Below are 27435 nucleotides of genomic sequence, written 5' to 3' on the forward strand. Positions count from 1 at the left end.
GTAGCGTGTAAAGCCCCCTTTAGGCAGCCAATGACACTAGCCCTTGTGTCTGAACCTTGTGGATGTTTGCTGCGCTGTGATTGGTTGCAGGAACATCCGCGCAAATAAAGTTAAGAAAATAAAAATGGCGCATCTGGCTTTTCCCACGTCCCCACACCCCCAACTCATAAAACACCTCCACCCCACCCATTCATCATACAGCACCACAATCCTATCCAAAAGCATAACATGTTATTAAAAAAGCATTTCTTTAAAACACGATCAGTGATAGAATAAAACCGAACATTAAAAGGAGAATGTAACAGGTCTAGGTCAACATGCGATTTTCTTTTTATTCATCCGGTTACGTTCTTTTTTTTTTTTTTTGTGGTGAAGCTTGGCAAAGCTGAATTCGGGACTCGATAGCGATTTGAGTGGAATGTACGGTGAGCTGGATGTTACAAAACAGAACACTTTTGGGGAAATTGCTCGGGTTACTGAGCCCAAACCAAACAGGCTAAGGCTTGTACTGATTTTAAACTGACGAACCTTTACTGAACAGGTTCGCTCGTCTCTAGCGAGGATTTCAGCTGGATCCGGTTTGTTTTTAACATTGGAGTCTATGGAAAACGGATCTGTTTCCATTTGAAATTGATCCAGTCAGGAAAAAAAAGGATCCTTTTCAAATAAAGACAAACAAATGGCTATTTAATGGATCCATTTAGACTTACACGTGTAAAAAAAACCCAAACGATCCAGCTGTAATAAGAAAAAGAATAATAATAAGAAAAAGTTATGTCTGCACAGCCGATTTGCCAACGAATCTTGTTTGGATCCATTCTGACATGATTAGACTTGTTCTTCACAACCCTTGCTATCCTTGTTGCTGTATTGAAACTGTGTCATAACCAAGACTACATAAATGACACCCATTTTATTGCTTCTCACAGTGCAATATATTTTTAATCTTTTGGATTTATTACTATTTAAAGACATACTTAGGGTGTTTAGATTGTGAGACCCAATGGGGACAGTGATGATGATGTACGTAAAGTGCTGTGTAATATGTTGGCACTATATAAAAACCAAGATTATTATTATTAGGGTAACTATTCTCTATCCTGACAAATAGACTATGGAATTGAAAGGAATTGTTCACGATTGTGGTGTGAAAAATAGATACCTTGTTTTATTTCTTAAAGAAGGTGTCCACTACTACCCTTAGGATAGGTCATCAATGTCTGATCGTCTGGGGTCCCCACTAATCATTGAAGAATGATGTTGCAAGACCAGTTTAATCACAGAAGGAACACTATAATATAATTTAATAATTCATAATAAACTTCCTCACACTATAAAGAAAAAGACATGGATCGCACATCCCAAAAAATACAATGATCTAAAGCCGCTAGGCAAAAATTTAAATAGAACTTGAGGTTCTTTTGTTACCATTCTGATCAGATTGTATTAAGCCCACTGCCACGTCACAGCAAACTTCTTGAGTGGGTCCCTATAGTAAACCTTTTAGTGCGGCACTGTGCACTGACCACCGCTGCAGCGACAAAGCGCCAGCAGGGCAGGCGACCTGGTGCCTCACAGCGCCCATGCTGCAAGGTGAAGCCCCCAAGGCTCCAGGCCGCGCTGCCCCACTGTCACGACACCACCACAACAGCGGCCACCCCACAGCACCAGCACACGGTGAGAGGAGCTGCGCACTCACCTCCCACTGGCTCCCATATGTGAACTGGGAGCAAAAAAAGGCTGACCCCTCTGTTGTGGTGGTGTCGTGTCAGTGGGCTTAATACAGTCTGATCAGAATGGTAACAAAAGAACCTCATGTTCTATTTAATTTTTTGCCTAGCGGCTTTAGATCATTGTATTTTTTGGGATGTGCGATCATGTCTTTTTCTTCATAGTGTGTTAAAATAAACTTCCTCCCCCCCACCCAAAAAAAGCTTAATTGCCTTGTTTTCACAAATTCACTTTACTTTTTTTTTTTTTCTGGAGTTGGAGAGAAAAAAATAATTGGCGTCATATGGCTATTTTGCATAAGAAAAAAAAAAATGGGGAGTAAAAAAATGACAAAAAAACACAAAATTCCATGGTCACTAAAGGTTTAAAGAAAAAATAAATTACCGTATGTGCTGCTAATATTTTAGGTGCTGTAGCATTGCTGTGCTGTATATTGATGATAGATGCACATATATGCATATGTATCATAGGATCCTGTGTGTTATATATAATTTGTACAGACGCACACAGGACGGCTTCTCACAAGCCGCTGCACAGTGCAGGCCCTCGAATCTTCCCTTTGTTACATGGTATAGCGGTTTCTTGTGAAACACCTGCTGGCCGATAACCACAGAGCAGGTGATTCCAATAGAAATGCAGTTATTAATCAAATGGTGACAGCGCCGGAGAATACTGCAGAACCAAAACAACCGCCTCACCCTGAGAAGCCATTAATTGCTGACTATAGGTACAAATTGAACCCGAATCTTAAAGGAATAGGTTTTTTTCCCTCAAAATAATAAAAAGATGTAATAGACAATGTGAGGCTTCTACATTGGTGTGAGGCATGAGGAATTAGATCAGTAATAATGAAAGATACGTGTGTGCGCTGTTTATGCATTTTGCAATTTTGGCCAAAATGGTTAAAGGGGTTTTTCTGGTTCAGCGGAGATTTTTGCAGTCATTCTATGTGATTGCAGACTGCCAAATCGTGACACTGTGTATTATGCTGTCACTGTCAGCTTCCCCCTGTTATCCACGCACGAATCTGTCACTATTCTTTCAACACCTAATCTGAGAATAACAATGTAGGGGCAGAGATCCTGATTCCCAGCAATGTGTCACTTATTGGGCTGTTTAGTGTAGTTTTGATTAAATCACTGATTAATCAGCAGTAGATTATCATTAGAGGACTACTTGGCGTGCTGCATATTCATGAGCTCTGTATAACTGCTAGATCTGCAGCACATTGATTTTATCAAAATGACAGCAAACAGCTCAGTAAGTGACACATCGCTGGAATCAAGGTCCCTTTAAGAGCATTTTCCCTTTAATCATTGTGCACACCATTGTCATGGCTTTGCTAAAAATAATAGGCGCAGCCATTACTTCCCCCTTACCTGTTCCAGGGCTAATTTTCTGTTACTGCTTCTCTTTCTTTTCAGTCAGCAGCACTGCAGCTAATCAATGGGCCCACCGTTTCTACTAACGTAGACAGCACAAGCCACTGAGCCCAGTGATTGGCTGCAGCAATACTGACAAAATCTCTCCGCTGCAGCCAGTAGCCAGTCACTGGAGCAGCAGCGGTGAGGGCACATCACTGGATCGGGGGAGGTGAGTAATGGCTTTTTAGACATTTAAACACCGTTTCGTAAAATGCTGAAGGGGGAAAGCTATTTCAGAGATAATGTCTCCATGAACTAAAAGCTAGCGTGTATAAATAGTTCTGCCAGTTTGGGTCTCCTGCACAACAGGTTGACCACCCATGAGATTGTATTTTACGCTGTGTCTTATTAGCACTTTCTTAGCCTACGTTTATACATTGTGGATTGACAAACCCACCTCTCCCCGCTATTCCCCAGCCTCTCCTCTCTGCCAATCCCTTCACTGGCTTCCCATTGCCCAAAGGCTCTGTTTCAAAACCCTAACTATGACATACAAAGACATCCACGACCTGTCTCCTCCGTACATCTGTGAACTAGTCTCCTGGTACCTACCTGCACACATCCTCCGATCTTCACAAGATCTCCTTTTCTCCTCCCCTCTTATCTCCTCTTCCCACAATCGTATACAAGATTTCTCCCGTGCCTCCCCCATACTCTGGAACGCTCTACCCCAACACATCAAACTCTCTCTTACTGTGGAAATCTTCAAAAGTAACCCGAAAACCCACCTCTTCCGACAAGCCTACAACCTGCAGTAACCTTCAGTCCACCATAGCGTTGCACGACCCGCTCTACCCTCAACTACTGTATACTCAACCCCTTCTTTGTAGACTGTGATCCCTCACGGGCAGGATCCTCTCTCCTCCTGTACCAGTTTGTGCCTTGAAATGTTCACGATTATTGTACTTGTCTATGTATGTCCCTTTTTTACATGTAAAGCGCCATAATTTTCTCTAGTTTTTCTCCATTCTTGGGCATGAGGTCTTTTTTTTTTTTTTTTTTGCACCAACATTCTTTGCTGCCTTATGCTGTGCTATATACCGCAAATCAAACTGGATTATATTTCTGTCATCTACAGGCCAGTTCTCCAATGTTCCATGAATATGCTGTGCAGGTCCTGAAAAATGCCAAGTCCATGGCAGCCTCTCTGCTCAAGAAGGGCTACACGCTTGTGTCAGGTACACTAATTATGGTATACTATCAGCCTATGTTACCTATTTTTGTGCAGATGTAGCATTCGCCTCATTGATGGGTAATTCACTATTATTAGCTGCATCTAAGGAAATTTTAGATCCTATAAACAACAATATCAGGTCCACATAGCAGATGTGAATATAATCATGCTAAGTTTATTAAATATTACAAAAACATACATAAAAAAAGTGTAACAATACATAATTTTAGATAGAGGCTACACAGATATGGAAATAGAGGGAAAGTCGCACTACTAAGAGTGACTATATGAGACCAGTGCAGTCCGCAGCCACATATATTAAGGCTGACGTAAATAATTAAATGCCTATATCCAGCTTATAAATCTCATGCGGGCTGTGATTAGCACTAGGAGTGCTGATGGTGTAGAGTTACTGACAGTGTATTGGAAAATTACCAACACTTGTACATCCATAGGTAATAGGAATATACACCCATTCAGCAGTCTCTTAAACAATCATCTATTCTGCCCATATTATAAATCGGAGCTTTCTGGTAAGTTACCTGCAGCCATGGGTCTAACGGTCAGCACCTGCTCGTATAGCCACTCCCACCTCGACGCGCGTTTCACCGCTTCCGGTTTCGTCAGGAGGCATGTCAGGGATGTAGTGTGTGCCTTGATATACTACGTGGAATCTGTCACAGCTGATGGTCTATTACCGGTATCGGGCGCTCCGAGCGTCATGATGAGCGTCCAATGGGTGAGTCGCACTGCGAGCACGTCATCAGGTCACGTGACCGCGTGTCACGCGGTACGCGTCCCTGTGACGTAGAGTGTCCATGGTGACTGGACCAAAGTCCCGCCCCCATGTCACTCGCTCTATTGGCGCGTCACTCATGGAGTCTGCGCAGCGCATGATCTCAGAGCGACCCCCGGATAACTTAGTGAATGGAGCCATGGCCGCACGGGTAATTACTTACAGCATGAAGGTGTATACCAGACCATGTTTTAAAGGTAGTATATACATGCTATAATGGCGTGCGCCATAGACAGGCAACAGAAATACAAAAATTATACTGAACATTCGCACATGTTCATATGCATATTAAATAACAGGTCTCTGTCCCATGCTCATGGCAAACAGATTACGCCCACCCTATATAGGGCCATCAATAAGCATAAACAGATAAATATCAACAAACACATCTCGTAGTCCGCAACACCATGTGCACATACTGTATAGTGTTTGATCTCAATGTTTCCACGTGTGAATGTGCCCAATTGGGCACTATATATCCTATAAACCAATAGGTCTCTTCAGACAAATATCTTGTCATCTAAATACCGATAATTTTTTGGACACATGCACACGTGGAATACCAGCAATTACAGGAAGCGGACCAGCCAGTATCAAACAAGGCCTGTCAGACATTCCCAGATCAACATCGCAGGATGCGCACAGCAGACTACAGATGTGTGTGACTATATCACCCAATTGTAGCCTTCACCATATGCTTCAACACAGTGCATCAGACTGTGCTGAAAAAATCTTTTTAACTGCAGAAAACCCCACATAGTACGTGGTTTATATTTATAAACACAGGATGAAGGCCACATATCAACTAGAGCTAGGCATATTTCCAGACATGGGGACATGTCCTATTGCATGCCCCCACTACTGTATCCAATCTATTGGTAACGAAACACACCCATCAATAAACAACCACTCATATAGCTTAAATGCACATATAGAATATAAGATGTATGGATGTCGCCAATATTCGTATCCGTCGTCATCTTGACTGTTGTCGGTTATGAATCAGGATATACTGTCGATTATGCCCACTTTCGTGTTCAAATTCAATCCACGTGATATCTTATTGTGCTCCAAATCAAGCGCTGCAATTCCATAAAAGGCACAAGGAGAGTGTGGAAAAGAGTCATATAGTCACTCTTAGTAGTGCGACTTTCCCTCTATTTCCATATCTGTGTAGCCTCTATCTAAAATTATGTATTGTTACACTTTTTTATGTATGTTTTTGTAATATTTAATAAACTTAGCATGATTATATTCACATCTGCTATGTGGACCTGATATTGTTGTTTATAGGATCTGCTATTCCCAGGGACACGCTGTATTTTAATATTTGAGGCTAATTATAGGTTGCATCTAAGGAAATTTTGTAGTGTGCCACTGCCGTCATCTGTGTTTCTTTTTTCTTTTAATGTGGACTTCTATCTTGCCTTATTATAATTCAGCCAGTTCTCTTATAAATGTACTAAATATCCATTGATGTTTTCATTGTAGCTATGATAATCTTATATGTTCATTCTCTTTACAGGAGGTACAGATAACCATCTGATATTAGTAGACCTGAGGCCCAAGGGTATGGATGGAGCACGAGCCGAGAGGGTGCTGGAACTTGTATCCATAACTGCCAACAAGAACACGTGTCCTGGAGATAAGAGTGCTCTTACTCCTGGTGGGCTCAGGCTGGGTACGTCCACATTTGTCATAATCATTTTATCCTCCTCCACCCCTTCTTACATGGTCATAATCATTTTATCCCCCTGCACCCCTTCTTATATTGCTCCCTGTATAGTATATATTGGAGGTGGAGAATTAATTTTCCTTTGGATCCACGAAAGACCGTAGAGAGCTGGAACAATAGGCTCAAATTAATTATCCATATCAATATTAACATTGCTTAAAATTATTTTATACTAATATTGTATCACTAAATATTCAGCAGAATTAAGTATGCTAACACCCTCCCTCCTATATAAATGTTTAAAGCTAACACACAGTCCCCTTATATACAGTGAGTCTCTACGGAGTCCCCTTATATATAGTGAGTCTCTATGCAGTTCCCTTATATACTGTGAGTATCCACGCAGTCCCCCTAGATATAGTGAGTCTCCACGCAGTCCCCCTATGTATAGTGAGTCTCCACGCAGTCCCCCTATGTGTAGTGAGTCTCCACACAGTCCCCCTATGTATAGTGAGTCTCCACACAGTCCCCCTATGTATAGTGAGTCTCCACGCAGTCCCCCTAGATATAGTGAGTCTCCACGCAGTCCCCCTATGTATAGTGAGTCTCCACGCAGTCCCCCTATGTATAGTGAGTCTCCACACAGTCCCCCTATGTATAGTGAATCTCCACGCAGTCCCCCTATGTATAGTGAGTCTCCACGCAGTCCCCCTATGTATAGTGAGTCTCCACGCAGTCCCCCTATGTGTAGTGAGTCTCCACGCAGTCCCCCTATGTATAGTGAGTCTCCACGCAGTCCCCCTATGTATAGTGAGTCTCCACGCAGTCCCCCCTGTGTAGTGAGTCTCCACGCAGTCCCCCTATGTATAGTGAGTCTCCACGCAGTCCCCCTATGTGTAGTGAGTCTCCACACAGTCCCCCTATGTATAGAGAGTCTCCACGCAGTCCCCCTATGTGTAGTGAGTCTCCACGCAGTCCCCCTATGTGTAGTGAGTCTCCACGCAGTCCCCCTATGTGTAGTGAGTCTCCACGCAGTCCCCCTATGTATAGAGAGTCTCCACGCAGTCCCCCTATGTATATATATTTAGCGGTCACCTCCTATATCACTGTATGGGACCCTGCAGTGAGCTGTAGCCTCCATCACTTTTCCAGAACAGAGGTTGTAAGAATGTCTTCATCCAGGGTCGCCATCCTTGCCAATACCTTAGCAGCTGTCTTACCTCATGTGGCCACTAGCTGTACACTTTCAGAGCAGAATCGGAAGCGCTCCATAATGAATTTTCTCTCTTCACATCCACTTTAAAGTGATTTTTGTTTTTTAATGCATTTTACATTGAGTTGCTTATAGTAAATTAGCAGATGTCACATTATGATGTGCACGGATCTGGCCAGCATGTAATCTGTTTATGCTCTACTTTATAATGCTGCATATTGTAACATGACATATTTTTTTAAGTAATAAGGAGATTACTTTTTGTTGTAAAAGATAAGAAGGTCAAAAAAATATTATTTGGATAATAGTGGCAGCAGTGTATGTGATTTATAGAAATCTCCTGCCCACAATGCTTTGTTTCTTTATTGCAGTGTAAAATGTTCTGCCATTTTGAAAGTCAATTTCCCTTGTAGTTGATCAATGCTAAGTAACAGGAAGTTTCCAAAACACAGATGATTTAGTTAAAACCTAACATACCAAAAAGAGACAAAAAAAATTGCAGTAGAATAAAAGCAGGTAATCTAATTTTAGCTAATTGGGGTAGACGTGCTATAGAAAATGAAAAAAAAAATCACTAAATACTAAGGCCTCGTTCACACGTTCAGTATTTGTTCAGTTTTTTACCTCAGTATTTGTAGCCAAAACGAGGAGTGGAACAAACAGAGGAAAAGTATAATAAAAACTTGTGCTCCACGTCTGTATTTTTCTGCCTACAAATACTGATGTAAAAAACTCATTAAATACTGAATGTGATCTTAAAGTGAATCTTTCACCAGTTTTTTGTTTGCCCATCTTAGGGCTGCAGGATGTAGGGGCTGAAACCCTGACATTTACTGAGCGCTTGCTACATCTTAGATAAAATCTATTTTATCTGTTGCAGATCTACCAGTTCTCTGAAAGCTGAGCTCTGTATAACCCCAACTGCACCACTGATTCACAGCTTTCAGTGTACACTGTGTGTGGACAAAAAGTTGCCAATCAGTGATGTGGGCAGAGCTATACAGAGCTCAGCATTTAGAGGACTGGTTGATCTGCCTGCGTTCATATGCGGCAGAGCATGTGTTTGCGCTGTTATCATTGCTCCTGCACATCAAGTGAGTAATGAGCGGTGTCTGTTGCAGCTCCCCAATCACAGCAAACAAGCAGCTGCAGGGAGAATTTAATATGGTCTTCTCCCTGTAGCCACAATTGCAGGTACACGATAAAACGCTATTTCCTTAAGTAAATGGTATTTTTGGATGTGACAGGTTCTCTTTGATCATGGTGTACAGACTGATAATTGTTAAGATTTTAGGATTTTTTTTTTCTTCTGATAAGGAAAATATAATATTAAAAAAAAAAAAAGTTTAATAAAAAAGCTTGCTTTAAATAATCTTCAATTTTTAATGATACTACACAATAAAATAAAAGGATAGATCTAGACTCGTTTCATTGTTGTAAAAAACAATAGAAAAAAAATATATAAAACCAAAGTCTCTCGAATGTGTCCCTGGGGATTTTGTTGATCTAAACATAAATCTTCTACGTGTTTTTTAATCGTTGTAATTGTTCATGAAGATGCTGCAGTTATCATCCATCTGCTGAATACATCCAAGTAACAATTATGTTTTCATTCAGCCAACGCCGCAAAAAGTAGGTTCTTCAGTCCTTGAAATAAGGACAAGGTACAATTACACTTGACACGTGACAAGTGGGGCAGATAGACTTAAAGACCTGTCAACAGATCAGAAGTGGCCAGATCTTGCTCTTATTTCAGCTGCTTCCAAAGTGTTTTGGTTTTTTAAATCTACCATCCATTTTCAGAGATTTGTACCTTTTTATCTCCTGCTGTTTTTTTTTAATCATCTTTGCAAAGGGGGTGTGGTTCACAGGTAATTATATGAAGCTGCTTAAATATACACCTCCAGAGAATCCTGTTAGCTATGCCTCATTTCTAAAGACTATGAAAATTAGCACTACGAAAAAAGCGCCTAAGGACCGTATGCCCTATTTTTAAAAAACAAAAAATTGCATGCATATCGAGGGGAGCAATGGGATTAAAATATGAACAAAAACTGACCACTTTTAACCTGGTGACGAGTCTTCTTTAAGGAAATCTTTTTATTTCTTTTTTTATTGTTGTACTCTCCCGAAAAAAGTGTCAAAAAAAACCCTGTATATACACATCATTTTTTTTTAATATCCATTTTTCTGCATCTTTTTTTTTTGTCATGCCATTCTTTAATAATATGGTTCCAAAATTTTTCATAGCTCAGGTGACTTGTAATATTAGACACAAATGAAATACAGGTCGCATTAACACGTTTTTATCCAATCTTTTACATCTTTTTTTAAAAAAAAAAATCTATTGCAAAAACAGCATCAAGCCTAGAGGGGAAAAAAAAAACTCCGAAAAAAATCAGTTGTGATACCTTTTAATTTATTATTCACCAACATCTGATTGCAGGTTTTTTTTTTGTTAAAAAAAAACAAACGACACAAAGTATGCTCCTGCCTCCCGGGGCTCTGCTCCTGCTTCCCGGGGCTCTGCTCCTGCCTCCCGGGGCTCTGCTCCTGCCTCCCGGGGCTCTGCTCCTGCCTCCCGGGGCTCTGCTCCTGCCTCCCGTGCCCCTTCTCCCTTCTTAGCCACAGCCAAGTAGATCTGGACTATAAGATGCACCCTCACTTTCCTCCAAAATTTTAGAGGAAAAAGTGTGTCTATTATACATATACAATTTGGTATCTACGTACTTGCACTGATCAGAAGAATCTTGCTGGCAGAACACTTTTACAATATAGTGAACATGAAAAATAAAAAAAAAAATAATTGTGGAATTGCACTTTTTTTTCACGTCACTTGAATTCCCCCCCCATTTTCCAGTACACTATATGGTAAAATTAATGATGTCATTCAAAAGTAAAACAAGCTGTCATATGTCTATATTGACGGAAAAATAAAACAAAAGTTATGGCTCTTGGAAGAAAGAGAGGAAAGAGAGGAAAAAAAAACAAAAGAGCAAAAACTAGCCATGGCGTGAAGAGGTTAAAACGGTTTGCCTTTACTGTACATGTCCGTCTGTGGGTTCCATGACGTATTCGGTCCGCTTGCAGCTTTCAGGACCCCTTTAAGACTTTGTTTGCCTCTATGTGTCCGCCTGCGGCTTCGAGAACCTCTCCTGTCAGCTTGCAGCTTTTAGGATCCCTTTTAAAAGTTGTACTTTGCCTCCGGTAACTCTTTCCCCCATGCAACACCCTCTTGCTTCACTGACAACCGTAGCCTATGTGCCCACCCGGACCTTGGGCTTAGAGGATCCACCTTACTTAGTGTGCCTGCTTTGTGTAATCGAATACCAAGACCATGGTTCCCAAAGGCGCAGTAACTGCATCAACCGTTGCCATGGATTACAGATTTTTTTTTGAGGAGGAGGATGGGGAGGGTTGGTTAGGGGGCTGGGAAGGCAACATTTTTTTTGTTTACACTTGTGCGCCATTTATACAAATTGGATTGTAACAAGCTTATCATCTCTGCCCATATTCGTAACGCGTGTTTTCCGTTATGGACAGTGGCCAGAGGAACATGCTCATGGCCTCCAGTGGTTGCATGGGATCCTATGACAATGCTCGGTGTATACACTGGGGAAGTTCACAGTACATGCGCCAAAATTGTTAACCACATACAGTGTGAGCAGAGCCTTACAGGACAAGCTCATGGGTTTCAGCTTGGTACAGAGCTAGGTCTTGGCACTGATACTTTACCTGTTATCTCTCAATCTCCGTTGTTCACTATCCTCATAAATGACATCTAGAAAATATGTATGGCCTTGTACAGAAAATCACAACAATAATATTCTTACATAAAAGATTGAATCTTTGTACAATTTTGCTAGAATCCACCTGTTTCCCAGCAGCAACAAAAGAACACCCCACCATCACCTCTTATACATTCATAGCCATAAAAAAAGATGATTACACCATCCTATCAGTAATCTTTTTCTTATTTTTCTTAGGTGCCCCTGCTCTTACCTCCCGCAATTTCAGGGAGACAGACTTTGAAAAAGTGGTTGATTTTATTGACGAAGGGATCAAGATTGGACTTGATGTAAAAAGCAAGACAGGTGGGTGATAATGTGTATAAAATATCTTTTTTTTAAGTGATATATGCGTAGTATATACAATAAATGGCATGTGCATAAGTCAGCCACAACTACAGTTGGCACAGTGTTGGCATCCCAATGTGGACTGGTAAGAGCCATGGGATATCTTCACTCTTTAACATTGAAATTATAACACTAAGAAGGAAAAGGGAAGCAGAGGCTTGATAATCCAGTGTGCGGAACGGTGCCATGAGCATCTTAACTAAATAAAAGATGCACCAAGCACCATAATTATCATATCTGATTTAAACTCCAGTTTTCTGCAGAACAGTGGAAATTATTTGCTTCCCAAAGGTGAGATTTTTTTTATAGGGGCTATATTTTATACAAGGCTATGAGGTTGGTTTATACTGACACTCATTTTAGGCTGCAGTCGGACGGCCATAGATTCTTTCTGTGAGTGATTAGAGTCGATTATGCTAATGACAATGATCAAACTCTGATCATACTTTGATCAGAGTGTCAGCTTAGTGTGATCTAATTTTCTCGGGTGAGAATTGTAGCACACTGTTGGGGGGAGGTGAACAAAAATTCTCCGTCTTCTCAATTTTACGAGTCCATGGAAATTGGACTTCACTTGGATGTCATCCAAGTGCAGTCCAATGATTTCCACGCTCTTATAGACTGGAATGAGTGTGCTCCTTCCAATTTTCACTGCCACTCGAAGCATTCTGCGTTTTTTTTTTCCTCATGCCAAATCAGTAAGAGGGGGGAAAAAAAGGGCTTATCGGCACTACCCATGGGTATAACATTGGAGCAAGGGGTAACTGATAAAACGTTGGATAGCACTTGTCCAAATTATTTGCCTTTGTGAGTGTAGCCTTAGATGGGCTTCACATCAGCGGTATTCTGACGCAATGACGGATCCAGCACAAATGCGTTTCACCTCAATGCATTTCCTATGGACTTGCGGCAAGTTCTGGTCACATGTGGTTGTGTATGACGTACGCAACCGCATGTGTCTGAAACTTGCCGCAAGTCCATATTAATTGCATTGAAGTGAAACGCATTTGTGCTGGATCCGGCATTGCGGCAGAACATCGCTGAAGTCCGCATTGACTTGCATTGACTGACATTGACTTTGACTTTATAAAACGATGGCATATTAGTATATGCCCTCACTTCATAATCAACGGATGCCAATCTCCTGATCCGGGAATGTAGCATCATTGATATAGTGCTGGAGCTCTGTTAGTCTTTTCTTGCACACCATCACTCCAGTCACCCTATGGTATAGGAGATCTGCAGGCCACGGGGCCTGCTGCAGTTCCCAGCACCATTGGGTGACCAGGAGCATCTTTGTGCGGGAAAAAATATTGAAGGAGTCGAAGTTTATCAGTGGGAGTCCCAAAGGATCGTAATGTAATGTTCCCTGATTTTACAAGATGACAATACCTGTTAAAGCTATTTGTAGCAGAGAAGAGGAAGTCGGTGATTGAATAGCATCATTAAGTATGTGGAGTACAATAAAATACCTATGTAATGAATCCACTGAATGCTTATATAGACACATTAAATGTGCATTCTCTTGCATTGCAGCTATATTCTTCTTCCCATCATGTCTTATAAGCTAATAACCGTTCCGCTTACAGCTAATGTCATTGTGTCTGCCTTTATTTATATATGCTCCGGGTGGTTCGTGTGAGAATTTTACATTAAGAAAAACCGTTTTATTGAAGGATTACTAGGAGCAAACCTAAACACTTCTCCGGCCAAAAAGTGGTTCCTGCAGGTCACTGAAGCGACTTTCTCATCTCGTAGAATAACAAATTCTTCTGTGGGAAACCAAACAGTTTGACGCATGTTTCACGTGAGGTCTAGAGATTAGTAAAGTGGTTGAACTCCTATAATCCGCCTGTCTGTTTTTTCTAAAAATCTACGTGATACTTTGGCGTTGCTTGAACTGAATCATTCTGTTTGCTACATGTATCATGTTCAGTCCATAAAAATCAGGTTCTTGGATGCATTATAGCAATACTTAGTAATACACTACATTATACGGATATACAGGGAAATTTCTTACACAGCCGCATACATTTGCATTTTAAAAAAAAAAGTTTGATGGACCAAGAAAAAGCTGGTCCAGATCAGTGCTGGCATTCTTCAGGGTTTTCTTTCTATAAATAATGAAAAGAAAAACGTTTTTTATTTTGTTCTGTTTAAAGGGGTGGTTAACACATTTTTTTATTTTCTATATGAGTGTAACTTACCATTTTAGGTGTTTTCTTCATTGGCCTCTATTTGCACTTCTGGCACTGAGCGGCGCTATCCTGCACGCTCAGTGCCGGTCACATGACCCTCTGGTGCTGCGGCCGCTAGTATCCTCTTACGTCCCATCAAGTTTCGGGCTCTCAAACTGGACGGGTACGTGAGAGGATAGACGCCACTCACAGTGATTGACAGGGCTGTGGGCGGTGACTACCGCACCCGCACGTCACAGCCCAGCATCGAGGGGAGGATCCGGAGGGCGCCAGTGTGGTGCGGTGAAGAGGGCTGAGCGTCCGGAAAATTGGTGAGGCACGGGGGCGCCAGTGTGGAGTACAGGGGGAGGGGGGGGTTCTTCAGCTGAAACCCCCCTGTCACGTAAGTATCTGATGTCACTCTCCACCTGCCCGCTCTGCTCCGATGTCAGGAGAGCGGGCGGTGTGATTATATACACCCACCAGCACTACAGGACGCAGCAAGACACTGACAAGCTGGTGACATGCAGCACCGCATGTGTCAGAGCAAAGCATGTCACCACTCTGCTCTGTCACCTGTCCTGCTGCATGGGACCAACTGTCTCCACTCTGTCACCTGCACCACAAGTCACAGAGTGGAGCAAGTTGGTGACAGAGCACCTCTCCCCCCCCTCTCTTCTCTCCCCTCTTCCCCTCCCCCTCTCTTCTCCCCCCCTCCCTCCCCTTTCTTCTCTCCCCCCTCTCTTCTCACCCTCCCCTCTCCCCCTCTTCCCTCTCTCTCTTCCCCCTCTCTCTCTTCCCTCTCTCTCTCTTCCCTCTCTTCCCTCTCTCTCTCTCTCTCTCTTCCCTCTCTCTCTATTCCCTCTCTCTCTATTCCCTCTCTCTCTCTATTCCCTCTCTCTCTCTATTCCCTCTCTCTCTATTCCCTCTCTCTCTATTCCCTCTCTCTCTATTCTCTTTCTTTCTCTATTCCCTCTCTCTCTCTCTATTCCCTCTCTCTCTCTATTCCCTCTCTCTCTATTCCCTCTCTCTCTCTATTCCCTCTCTCTCTCTATTCCCTCTCTCTCTCTATTCCCTCTCTCTCTCTATTCCCTCTCTCTCTTGGAGAGAGGGGAGCCAGCACGATCTGAAAATGGCATGCATCATATAAAAAGTGCAAATTCACAGATTTATTCCAACTGTACTGTAATATAAATGAGATTTTTAGCAAATAATTGATCAATTCTTTGAGCCACCCCTGCCAACGTCACGGCAAATCTCAATAGGGGGGTCCTACTCTATATTCTGTATTTCATGTGCCATGCGGCCTCCTAGATAAAGTTAAAAGCAGAACCATAATGGAGCACACATACCTGTAACCTGATCAATTATTTGCTAAAAATCTCATTTTTTTTTTTTTTATTATAGTACAGTTGGAATAAATCTGTGAATTTTCACTTTTTATATGATGCATGCCAATTTCACATCGTGCTGGCTCCCTTTTTTTCCCTCTCTCTCTTCCCTCTCTCTCTCTATTCCCTCTCTCTCTATATTCCCTCTCTCTCTATTCCCTCTCTCTCTCTCTATTCCCTCTCTCTCTCTCTATTCCCTCTCTCTCTATTCCCTCTCTCTCTCTATTCCCTCTCACTCTCTATTCCCTCTCTCTCTATTCCCTCTCTCTCTCTATTCCCTCTCTCTCTCTATTCCCTCTCTCTCTCTATTCCCTCTCTCTCTCTATTCCCTCTCTCTCTATTCCCTCTCTCTCTTTTTCCCCTCTCTCTCTCTATTCCCTCTCTCTCTTTTTCCCCTCTCTCTCTTATTCCCCTTTCTCTCTTTTTCCCCTCTCTCTCTTTTTCCCCTCTCTCTCTTTTTCCCCTCTCTCTTTTTCCCCTCCCTTTTTCCTCTCTCTCTCTCTTCCCTCTCTCTCTATTCCCTCTCTCTCTATTCCCTCTCTCTCTCTATTCCCTCTCTCTCTATTCCCTCTCTCTATTCCCTCTCTCTCTCTCTATTCCCTCTCTCTCTCTCTATTCCCTCTCTCTCTCTATTCCCTCTCTCTCTCTATTCCCTCTCTCTCTCTATTCTCTCTCTATTCCCTCTCTCTCTTCCCTCTCTCTCTTGGAGAGAGGGGAGCCAGCACGATCTGAAAATGGCATGCATCATATAAAAAGTGCAAATTCACAGATTTATTCCAACTGTACTGTAATATAAATGATATTTTTAGCAAATAATTGATCAATTCTTTGAGCCACCCCTGCCAACGTCACGGCAAATCTCAATAGGGGGGTCCTACTCTATATTCTGTATTTCATGTGCCATGCGGCCTCCTAGATAAAGTTAAAAGTAGAACCATAATGGAGCACACATACCTGTATATATAACCGCTTCTATGTTGCAAAAGAGGCAATTGTGGATAGAGGCCAGCCCAGGTCCCAGCATGTGGAGCAAGCTCTACACATACCAGGACTATATCAGAACTGACCCTCCCAGTGCCAGACAGCAACCATTGATAAAGGCGGACCAGATCCAAGTATGGTGCTTAATTAGCAATGCCTGTGGAAAGGGTGAGGCAACTGAATGTGTACAGCTACCAACAGGAGGAATATATTGCAAACCAAAGACCAGGCGTGCATAGCATGGTGGTGACCAGCCACCCGACATTTGTAGCATAACTACAACCAAACAGAGAGGGGAGCCAGCACGATCTGAAAATGGCATGCATCATATAAAAAGTGCAAATTCACAGATTTATTCCAACTGTACTGTAATATAAATGAGATTTTTAGCAAATAATTGATCAATTCTTTGAGCCACCCCTGCCAACGTCACGGCAAATCTCAATAGGGGGGTCCTACTCTATATTCTGTGTTTCATGTGCCATGCGGCCTCCTAGATAAAGTTAAAAGCAGAACCATAATGGAGCACACATACCTGTAACCTGATCAATTATTTGCTAAAAATCTCATTTTTTTTTTTATTATAGTACAGTTGGAATAAATCTGTGAATTTTCACTTTTTATATGATGCATGCCAATTTCACATCGTGCTGGCTCCCTTTTTTTCCCTCTCTCTCTTCCCTCTCTCTCTATTCCCTCTCACTCTCTATTCCCTCTCTCTCTCTATTCCCTCTCTCTCTCTATTCCCTCTCTCTCTCTATTCCCTCTCTCTCTCTATTCCCTCTCTCTCTCTATTCCCTCTCTCTCTCTATTCCCTCTCTCTCTTTTTCCCCTCTCTCTCTTTTTCCCCTCTCTCTCTTTTTCCCCTCCCTTTTTCCTCTCTCTCTCTTTCTCTCTTTCCTCGCTCTCTCTCTCCTGGCATGGTCAGTACAGAAATCTCTCGATCGTGGAGGGGTGAGAGGGAGCAATAAACATGGAGTCCCTAATGTGTCTATGTATTTATTTCTAAGAATCTCGGGCTTTATACCAGCTGGTAAAACATAGCTGGTATTAACCCCTTATTACCCAGAGTGCCACCTGGCACCGGGGCCACTGGAAGAGTTGGATACAGCTCCAGAAGATGGCGTTTCTATGAAAGCGCCATTTTCTGGGGCGGCTGTGGACTGCAATTCGCAGCGGGGGGGGGGACAGAAAGCTTGGCCCACCCTACGCTGCGGATTCCAATCCCAAGCTGCCTAGTTGTACCTGGCTGGACACAAAAAAATGAGCGAAGCCCACATCATTTTTATTTTTTTTATTTTTTTTTTTAATTATTTCATGAAATTCATGATATAATTTAAAAAAAAAAAAAAAAAAAAGGGCTTCCCTTTATTTTTGGTTCCTAGCCAGGTACAAATAGGCAGCTGGGGGTTGGGGGCAGCCCGTACCTGCCTGCTGTACCTGGCTAGGGTACAAAAAATATGGCAATTTCACGTCATTTTTTAAAAAAAGTTTTTTTAGGCAAAAACCATTTAAAAAAAAAAAAAAAGCTTCCCTGGATTTTCCATTTTTTTCCCTAACATCCCGAATAGCATTTGTTTTGGACAGGAGATTCTGGATTTTAATCTCATTTTCTTCATCGTTCCTTATGGGAGACCCAGACCATGGGTGTATAGCTTCTGCCTCCGGAGGACACACAAAGTACTACACTAAAAGTGTAGCTCCTCCCTCTGAGCATATACACCCCCCGGATGACAAATCCAACCAGTTCAATGCTTTGTGTTCAGGAGGTCACACACACACATGCATTTTCTGATTTTTGATTTTTAATTTTTTGATTTCAAAGATTTGGAAGAAAAGCGGGTCCAGTCTGGACTCCCGGCATGTCCCTTCTCACCCCACTGTGTCGGCGGTGCTGTTAAGGTTGACTTTACAAGGCTGGAGCCTTACATGCCGCGCTCCTTCATATCCCCTGGGGCTCTGGCTTGAAGTGGGAGCCATCACTGTTCTCTCTGCTTGCAGGAGACCGGTCTCCATCCGCAGCCCTGTCAGGATCCTGCCAGACGGAGCGTTTACCCCCCCCCAGGGACATGGCCCTGCGTCTCATAAGCTAAGTATTGAGATGTTATTCAGGGGTCCCTTGTACATTTATTGAGGGGGGAGTGTGTTTGTTAACTTTGCTGTGATTTCCGGCCGGTTCTCTGGGTTTTTCCTGAGAACCACGCCGAGGGTGCCTGCTCGTCGGCCGCATGTAAAAATCGAGGCCCCGGCTTCAGTTGCGGCCTACTTTCGGTTTCAGTGCCTCTGCATGTCAGTCATGCAGAGGGACAGTGTGGCTCCGCCCAGCGGCTGTTCAGCACAGGGAGCGGACACTCCTCACTGAGGAAAGATTCCCTCCCCTGTATACCTCATTTGTCCTCCGGAGCCCGCTCTCAGAGTAGGCCCCGCCCCCTCTCCTCGCTCCGGCGCCATTTTATCAGCGTTCTCAACTGCTGCATACCACATTGTGACAAATGGGGGCCTGGGCTGGGGGATCTGGAGGGCACAGAGATGTCCCTATGTTAAACAGTCTGGCAAATCACAACCTCCGGTTGTGCAGTTGCTTATACAGAGAGTGGAAGGCAGATGCTTCTTCTCTGCTGGGGGTCATTCTGGACAGAGCCCCCACTTCTGCAGCATGCCTCACATCATTGCAAGGCTGTTCTTACTATGCACTGCATGTAGACTCGTACTGCCTGTACCGAGCACATAACCACATTGTGATGCTTGCTCTAACATCAGCCTGGAAGCTCATCAGTGGTCCCTCCGGCTGTTCCGGCTCTGGTGGCTGAACCCCCGGTTTGAGTATAATCCCTCTCTCCAGGGGACAGCTGTCCCGGACTCTGCTGAGCATGCATCAGCCCCCTTCTCAGGGCGCTTCTGCTGCTACGGCTTGCTCAGCAAGGCTCACAGAGGATTCTTCATCTGGTCTCAGACCCCGTCCTCCTAAAACGGAGACGCAGGTTCCCCTGTCCTTCCCCGTCCCGCAGCTCTAATTCACGAGCTGACTTGCAGGACGAGGAGGATGCCTTTACTAGGGGCTCGGACGCTACTTCATGTACCATTGATCTGTCCGAAGGTGACGCAGATGCTAATGATTTGATTGCGTCCATTATATTTGTACTGGACCTCAATCCGCCTGTATCAGGGGAGCATCCCCCTCTGGCAGAAAAGCATCTGTATACCTTAAGAGAACAAGGAGTGTGTTCCTTAACCACTCCAGTTTTTCAGCCACTGTGACCAGGCCCAGAGCCCGTCCTGACAGACGCTTCCCAAAACGTGGTTCTGATGACTGTTTTCCCCTTCCACCAGAGGTGGTCAAGGAGTGGGCTCATTCACCAAGGGTGGACCCTCCGGTGTCTAGACTTTCAGCCCGGACAGTTGTATCAGAGGCTGACGGCACCTCTCTAAGGATTCCACTGTCCGCCAGGTTGACCTTCTGGCCAAACCTAAATATGAGGCGGCAGGGGCCTCGTTCTCCCCATCTTTTGCAGCAGTGCGGCCTCTCAAAGCCATCTCTGCTTCTCTGGAGGAGATGCATTCCCTCACCAGGGACTCTATGCCCGAAATGGTTGCCTTAACTTCCAGGCTTTAGTCTTTTCATCCTATGCCATGTCTGCCATGCTGGAAGACTGTCACCGCACTGCGGTGGCCTCGGCTACTTCCCTCGCTATCCGCAGGCTCCTGTGGCTTCGAGAGTGGAAGGCAGATGCTTCTTACGAAGTTCCTTGCTGGGCTCCCTTTTGCTGGGACCAGTCTATTCGGGAACAGCTGGATGAAATTATTAAGGAAGCTTTTGGCAGGAAGAGTACTTCCATGCCACAAACCCCCAGGGCAGGAACCAGTCGAGGTTTCGTTCCTTTCGTCCCTCTAACTGGTCGTCCTCCAAGCCCTAGGCCTCGTCCACTAACTCAGCCAGGGTCCGTAAACCAACTGGCGCATGAAGCCGCGTCCTCAGAAGTCTGCAGGAGCTGCTGCCTCCAAGGCAGCCTCCTCTTGATTATCTGGCCGCGCCAGTAACGGCCTTGGTCGGTGGCAGGCTCTCCCAAATAGAGGCAGTAGCTCAGTGGTAAAGCTGCTGCCTTTGAAACAATGAACTCACAGCTCCACGAGTTCGAGTCCCGGCCGCCCCGAAAATACAGAGCCGATGATAATTTAAGCTTGAGCGACGTGTGGTTCCAACACGTCTTCGATCAGTGGGTGTGGGATACCATCCCCACGGCTACAGAATGGAATTCTATCCAGCCCGCCAAACAGATTTTTTTTCTGTCACCCCCCCCCCTGCTCCAAGGCCGCCGCCTTCTCACAGGCCGTGGCATTCTTGCAGGCCAATGCAGTAATTGTACCAGTTCCCGACTGGGAACGGTTCTGAGATTTCTACTCAAATCTCTTCCTAGTCCCCGAAAAGGACGGTGCCTTCCGACCTGGATCTCAAGCTTCTCAACAAGCATGTTCAGGTGCGGCTTTTTTGCATGGAGTCTCTGCGATCAGTCAATGACCCTAGGAGATTTCTTAGCATCCATCGACATCAGAGATGTCTATCTGCATGTGCCAATCGCAGTTTCACACCAGCGTTGGCTACGCTTGGTAATCGGAGAGGGACATTTCCAATTCGTGGCTCTCCCCTTCGGGTTAGCCACGGCCCCTCGTGTATTCACGCGGCAGCAGTGGTTGCGGTTCTGCACCTCCAGGGGTTGGCAGTGATTCCTTTCCGGGACGACCTTCTAGTTAAGGCTTCATCCAGTGCAGACTGTCAGCGGAGTGTCGCGCTCACTCTCGCTACAAGTCCACTCTGACCCCGACCCAGGAACTTACGTACCTAGGGATGCAGTTCGAGACTCTGCTGGCACTTGTGAAGCTGCCCTTAGTCAAACAGCAGTCCCTTCATCTGGCGGTTCGCTCTCTGCTGAGGCTCCGCCGTCATTCCATCAGGCACCTCATACAGGTGCTGGGTCAGATGGTGGCGTCAATGGAAGCGGTTCCCTTTGCCAGTTCCATCTGCGTCCCCTGCAGCTGGACATTCTCCGCTGTTGGGACAAGCGGCCCTCTTCCTTGCACAAGCTGGTGGCTCTGTCGCCACAGACTAGGAGCTCTCTTTAGTGGTGGCTTAGGCCCCTCTCTCTGTTCTGGGGACGCTCCTTTCTGGCCCCGTCCCGGGTAATTCTCACCACGGATGCCAGTCTATCCGGCTGGGGAGCAGTGTTTCTCCACCACCGAGCACAGGGCACTTGGACTCCGTCCGAATCAGCCCTCTCGATCAATGTGCTGGAAATCAGAGCTGTGCTCCTAACTCTCGTAGCTTTTCACCACCTGTCTGTGGGCAAGCACATTCGAGTGCAGTCAGACAACGCGACAGCAGTTGCCTACATCAATCACCAGGGGGGGACTCGCAGCCGCCTAGCCCTGTTGGAAATTCAATGCATTCCGCAGTCCACATCCCAGGCGTAGAACACTGGGAGGCAGATTATCTCAGCCGTCAAACCGTGGACAGCGGCGAGTGGGCCCTGCGTCCGGCAGTGTTCCGGTCAATCTGCCGCAAGTGGGGCACTCCGGAAGTTATCTAATGGCATCCCGGCACAACAACAAGGTCCCGGTTTACGTGGCTCGCTCCCACGATCCTCAGGCCTTTGCAGCGGACGCGCTGGTTCAGGATTGGTCCCAGTTCCGTCTGACCTACGTGTTTTTCCCCTCTTGCCCAGAGTCCTGCGCAAGATCAGAATGGAGGGCCGTCGGGTCATACTCATCGCCCCAGACTGGCCCAAGCGAGCTTGGTTCCCAGACCTGCTCCGTCTGTCCGTAGAGGTGCCGTGGCATCTCCCGGACTGCCCAGACCTTCTCTCACAAGGTCCGTTTTTCCGCCAGAATTCTGTGGCTCTCAGATTGACGGCGTGACTCTTGGATCCTGGATCCTTACGGCTTCAGGCATTCCTTCCGAGGTCATCTCCACTATAACTCAGGCTCGGAAGTCTTCCTCGGCCAGGATTTACCACAGGACTTGGAGAATTTTCCTGTCCTGGTGTCGCTCTTCCGGCCATGCTCCTTGGCCTTTTTCCTTGCCGACCATCCTGTCCTTTCTACAGTCCGGTCTGCAGCTAGGACTCTCCCTCAATTCCCTCAAGGGACAGGTCTCGGCTTTGTCAGTGTTGTTCCAGCGGCGTATCTTCCGACTGGCCCAGGTGCGCACCTTCATGCAGGACGCATCTTACATCATTTCGCCTTACCGGCGGCCTCTGGATCCCTGGGACCTTAATCTGGTCCTCACGGTCTTACTGAAACCCCCCTTTGAGCCTCTTAGGGAGGTTTCGTTGTTTCGTCTTTCACAGAAAGTGGCCTTTCTGGTGGGCTTAACTTCTCTCAAGAGAGTCTCTGATTTGACTGTGCTCTCTTCGGAGTCACCCTTTTTGTTTTTTTCACCAAGACAAGGTGGTTCTCCGTCCGACTCCGGGGTTTTCTCCCTAAGGTGGTGTCTCCTTTCCACCTTAACCAGGACATTTCATTGTCTTCCCTTTGTTCGGGCCCTGTGCATCGCTTTGAGAAAGCGTTGCATGCTTTAGATTTGGTGCGGACGCTCCGGATCTATGTGTCACGCACCGCCGTTCTTAGGCGGTGCACCTCTCTTTTTGTGCTGACCACAGATCAGCGCAAGGGTCTCTCTGCTTCTAAACCGACCCTAGCTCACTGGATTAGGTCGGCCATATCAGATGCCTACCAATGTTCTCAGGTGCCTCCCCCGCTGGGGTTCAAGGCGCACTCGACCAGAGCTGTCGGTGCCTCTTGGGCTTTCAGGCACCAGGCTACGGCTCAGCAGGTCTGTCAGGCTGCCACTTGGTCTAGTCTGCACACTCTTTCGAAGCACTACCAAGTGCATGCTCATGCTTCGGCAGATGCGAGCTTGGGCAGACGCATCCTTCGGGCGGCTGTCGCCCATTTGTGAAGTTAGGTTTTGCCTACTTCTCAGTTTCTGTTTATTTCCCACCCATGGACTGCTTTGAGACGTCCCATGGTCTGGGTCTCCCATAAGGAACGATGAAGAAAAAGAGAATTTTGTTTACTTACCGTAAATTCTTTTTCTTATAGTTCCGACATGGGAGACCCAGCACCCTCACTGTTGCCTATTGGCAGTTGTTGTAGACAGAGGTTCCGGTTATTCCGGATTTTTTACTCTTCCTCTACTTATGGGTGGATGTCCTCCTTCAGCTTTTGCACTAAACTGGTTGAATTTGTCATCCGGGGAGTGTATATGCTCAGAGGGAGGAGCTACACTTTTAGTGTAGTACTTTGTGTGTCCTCCGGAGGCAGAAGCTATACACCCATGGTCTGGGTCTCCCATGTCGGAACTATAAGAAAAAGAATTTACGGTAAGTAAACAAAATTCTCTTTTTTGTTCATCCCAAAAATGGGGTTGAAGTTAGGGCTCTGTACATCCAGCCAAGTCTATGCCTTGTGAACCTTGCCTTATGAACCTTGTGTCCAAAACAGTTCCTACCAGGGTTGCCAACCTACTATTGAATTCTTCTTAGTCAACTGAGCCAAAATTCACGGACGGTCCAAATTATTTACAGACATTGGCCACGCCCCCTGAGACGTACAAAATAACACACAGTAAGAGCACATATTGAGAAATACAGCCAGCATAAAGGGTAGGAGATGTTACATGGGGGGGAACTTCAAATGGAGCAGAATACACTTTTTCCAGACCTGAATCTTATAGAAAACCTATGGGATCAGCTTAGTCACCATGTAGAGGCTCATAACTCTGTACCCCAGAACCTCAATGACCTAAGGCCAACCCTTCAAGAAGAGTGGGATGCCATACCTTAGCAGAGGAAAACTCTACTTGTAAACAGCGTGAGACGTTGTTGTCAAGATGTAATTGATGGTCAAGGCCACATGACAAATTGAGACATTGATATTTTGGGGTATACCCAGCACTTTTGTTGGATTTTGTGTCAGTAAATTGTTTGAGGTGATTTCACCATTGCATGCTTCTACTTAAATGCCCTACTTTCATGATAAAATATAATGTAGCGTGAACTTTTAAGGTTTCCTGAAATTTCACCTGAAAGCCAAATATCTCTAACTTTTTGTGAGTAGTGTAATTTGCCACTTCTCTGAATCCGCTGAAACATAGATTTAATTCGACTCCACTCACTTCTGCATCAGAGGTTATTGGGGTTGGGATGTTTTGTCCGATATCTACAGGCTCATGTACGTGAGCAGCAGTTATCATACACTTGCCATATTCTATTGAAGAGGTTAGGTAGCGTTTTGTAGATGTTTTACAACAGTTTGGTATTCGATTTGTAACCCTATGATAATGCAAAAATATTTTATAATACTTTATCTTTTTATTTTTACAGCCAAATTGCAAGACTTCAAGAACTTCCTACTAGAGGACCAAGACACTGTACAGCGCATTGCAGATCTCCGTCAGCGGGTAGAAAAATTTGCCCGTGCCTTCCCTATGCCAGGATTTGAGGAGCGTTAATCTGGCTGCTTCACTTTCCCATTTGCCATCTGAACCTCTATACCTCCTCCCTTTGAACCTTTTCCTGTTACTATGCATTGCTCATTTTCCAAACTTTTTTCTACTTTTCTGATGCAGACTCTTTCCACCAGATTCACCTTGCTGCGTGAGAGCCGAATATCTGGTTGTATGGACAACAGTGAATGTTTCATTTGTAGACTTTAGTGTCAATAAAGCAATAACATCCTTTATGTGGACTCCATTCCCATCTTGAATTAAGACTTGCCAAGAAGTACCACCTCAATCAGTTTTAAAGCATTGCTATCTACAATTTTTATTTTTTTGACCTCTTAGTGTAAACTGTACTTGTTCTTCACAATGTATTACCTAAAATAACAAACATCTACTGAATACATTTATTTTATGTCTTGTCGACTAAATTATAGTGTACCTTCTGTGAAAAAGATAAACTTTGCAAAGCTATTGGATCCTCGCTTATTATGAAGCCTTTCTTACCAAGGCTGGGATCAGGTGAACATTGAGAAATTGTCCATTTTCATCCAGAGACAAACTCAATCGTAATCTGTATTCGAAACGTATGCTGTCTTTGTTTTTCGTATGTCCATTTTTTTTTTTTTTTTTTACATCCGTATGACATACATATGGCGTCTGGTTTTTATATATCGGCAGGAAATGCAAACTAAGCAAGAAAAACAGCTACATAAGCTACTTAGCCCCTATAAAAATCATATCACCCGTATACATTTTATTGTTATGTTGAGAATGCCTTTTATTCTATATGAAATTGCTGGGCTCCGGTGCACCCTTGGTATGGCCAAGAGCTTGGTGCACCTTTACGCCCTACCCCTTTACCCGTCAATTTAGCTACTTAATGGTTCCCTGACTCTGTTTGACAGCACACATTTGGCCAGAGCAAGTGCCGCCCGAACCCTAACCGATGTGCTGCGTGTGCGCACTGTCTGTAAAGTAGTCAGCACTGTGCAGACAGTATGGGGACAGACCCCGCTTTCCATCACTGCTTGCTATACCCAGATGTGTAGTGAGCAGCTTCAGAGAGGAGGAGAGAGCAGTTTTGTGCTCCTCTTGTCTTTACTGTGTGTACAGAATAGGCCTATATCAGTGTTGATATTAACCTATTCTATGATGCACTGAAAACAGCTGGACTACGTATCTAATCCCCTCTGAAGCTGCTCACTACACTTCTGGATGTATCGGTACAGTGAGCGGCAGCCGCAGTGTGCAAGTAATGATGACGAAGGGGCTCAACCACACTGTATATGCGCTCCTTCATAGTAAGAGTGCATGCCAGCGCCATAGGTTCGGGCAGCGCTTGTTCTGCAACCCCTCTAGCGCACAATACACTTACACCCTTCCTCTTCCTTCAGTTAGTGCTAATTTACCTGTCACAGGACTTTGTTGAAAAGTTCTTTTTGTAGAAGCACAAGCAGCTTGTAATTTTCTGTTTGGGTAAAATATTTTGGAGGAAAAAAGGTCTACTGTACTTAAGTCATTGTCTTACTTTGTGCCATATTGAATTAAATGTGTCCTTAAATGGATGATTTTTTTTTTTCTCCTCAAATAGAAATTTTAATTTACATATTAATGTGATATCCTAAGAGGATCAATGGAAGTATTCTTAAAAGCAGGTTATTCTGTCACTAGATATCGTATGTGCATTTAACTAATGCGAAGCAATGCAGCGCATAATATGAAGTTGATTGATAATCAGGTAATGACGGTAATGTCACCTTCTCGTTACCTCTAGAGCAGTATGCTTTGATGCACCCGTGAGCGTTAATCTGCAAATTACCTCTAAAAAATATCTTTTTATCTCACCTAGCATTGTCTCAGCACCTAGCATGGCGAAACTAACGGTCTATTTATACAAGATTTCAGATGAGTGAAACTAAAGGTACCGTCACACTAAGCAACTTACCAGCGATCCCAACAACGATAGGGATCGCTGGTAAGTTGCTAGGAGGTTGCTGGTGAGATGTCACACTGCAACGCTCCAGCGATCCCACCAGCAACCTGACCTGGCAGGGATCGCTGGAGCGTGGCTACACAAGTTGCTGGTGAGCTCACCAGCAACCAGTAACAAGCCCCCAGCGCCGCGTGGAAGCTGCTGCGCTTGGTAACTAAGGTAAATATCGGGTAACCAACCCGATATTTACCTTGGTTACCACCGCACGGAGCTACACGTGCAGAGAGCAGGGAGCAGCGCACACTGA

General features: G+C 44.6%; 1 protein-coding gene across 1 annotated transcript in view; it reads left to right on the forward strand.

The window, feature by feature from the left end:
* SHMT2 (serine hydroxymethyltransferase 2) overlaps positions 1-26760 on the forward strand; it is a 126424-nt gene extending 99664 nt beyond the window's left edge. Inside the window, exons 9-12 of the mRNA XM_075337066.1 lie at positions 4234-4333; positions 6651-6806; positions 12000-12107; positions 25077-26760. Coding sequence (XP_075193181.1) covers positions 4234-4333; positions 6651-6806; positions 12000-12107; positions 25077-25204 — 492 coding nt within the window. The 3' untranslated portion in view covers positions 25205-26760. The remainder of the gene's footprint in view (positions 1-4233; positions 4334-6650; positions 6807-11999; positions 12108-25076) is intronic.
* The last annotated feature ends 675 nt before the right edge of the window (positions 26761-27435 follow it).

This window comes from Anomaloglossus baeobatrachus, chromosome 2, assembly GCF_048569485.1.
Source record: "Anomaloglossus baeobatrachus isolate aAnoBae1 chromosome 2, aAnoBae1.hap1, whole genome shotgun sequence".
NCBI classification, from domain to species: Eukaryota; Metazoa; Chordata; class Amphibia; order Anura; family Aromobatidae; genus Anomaloglossus; species Anomaloglossus baeobatrachus.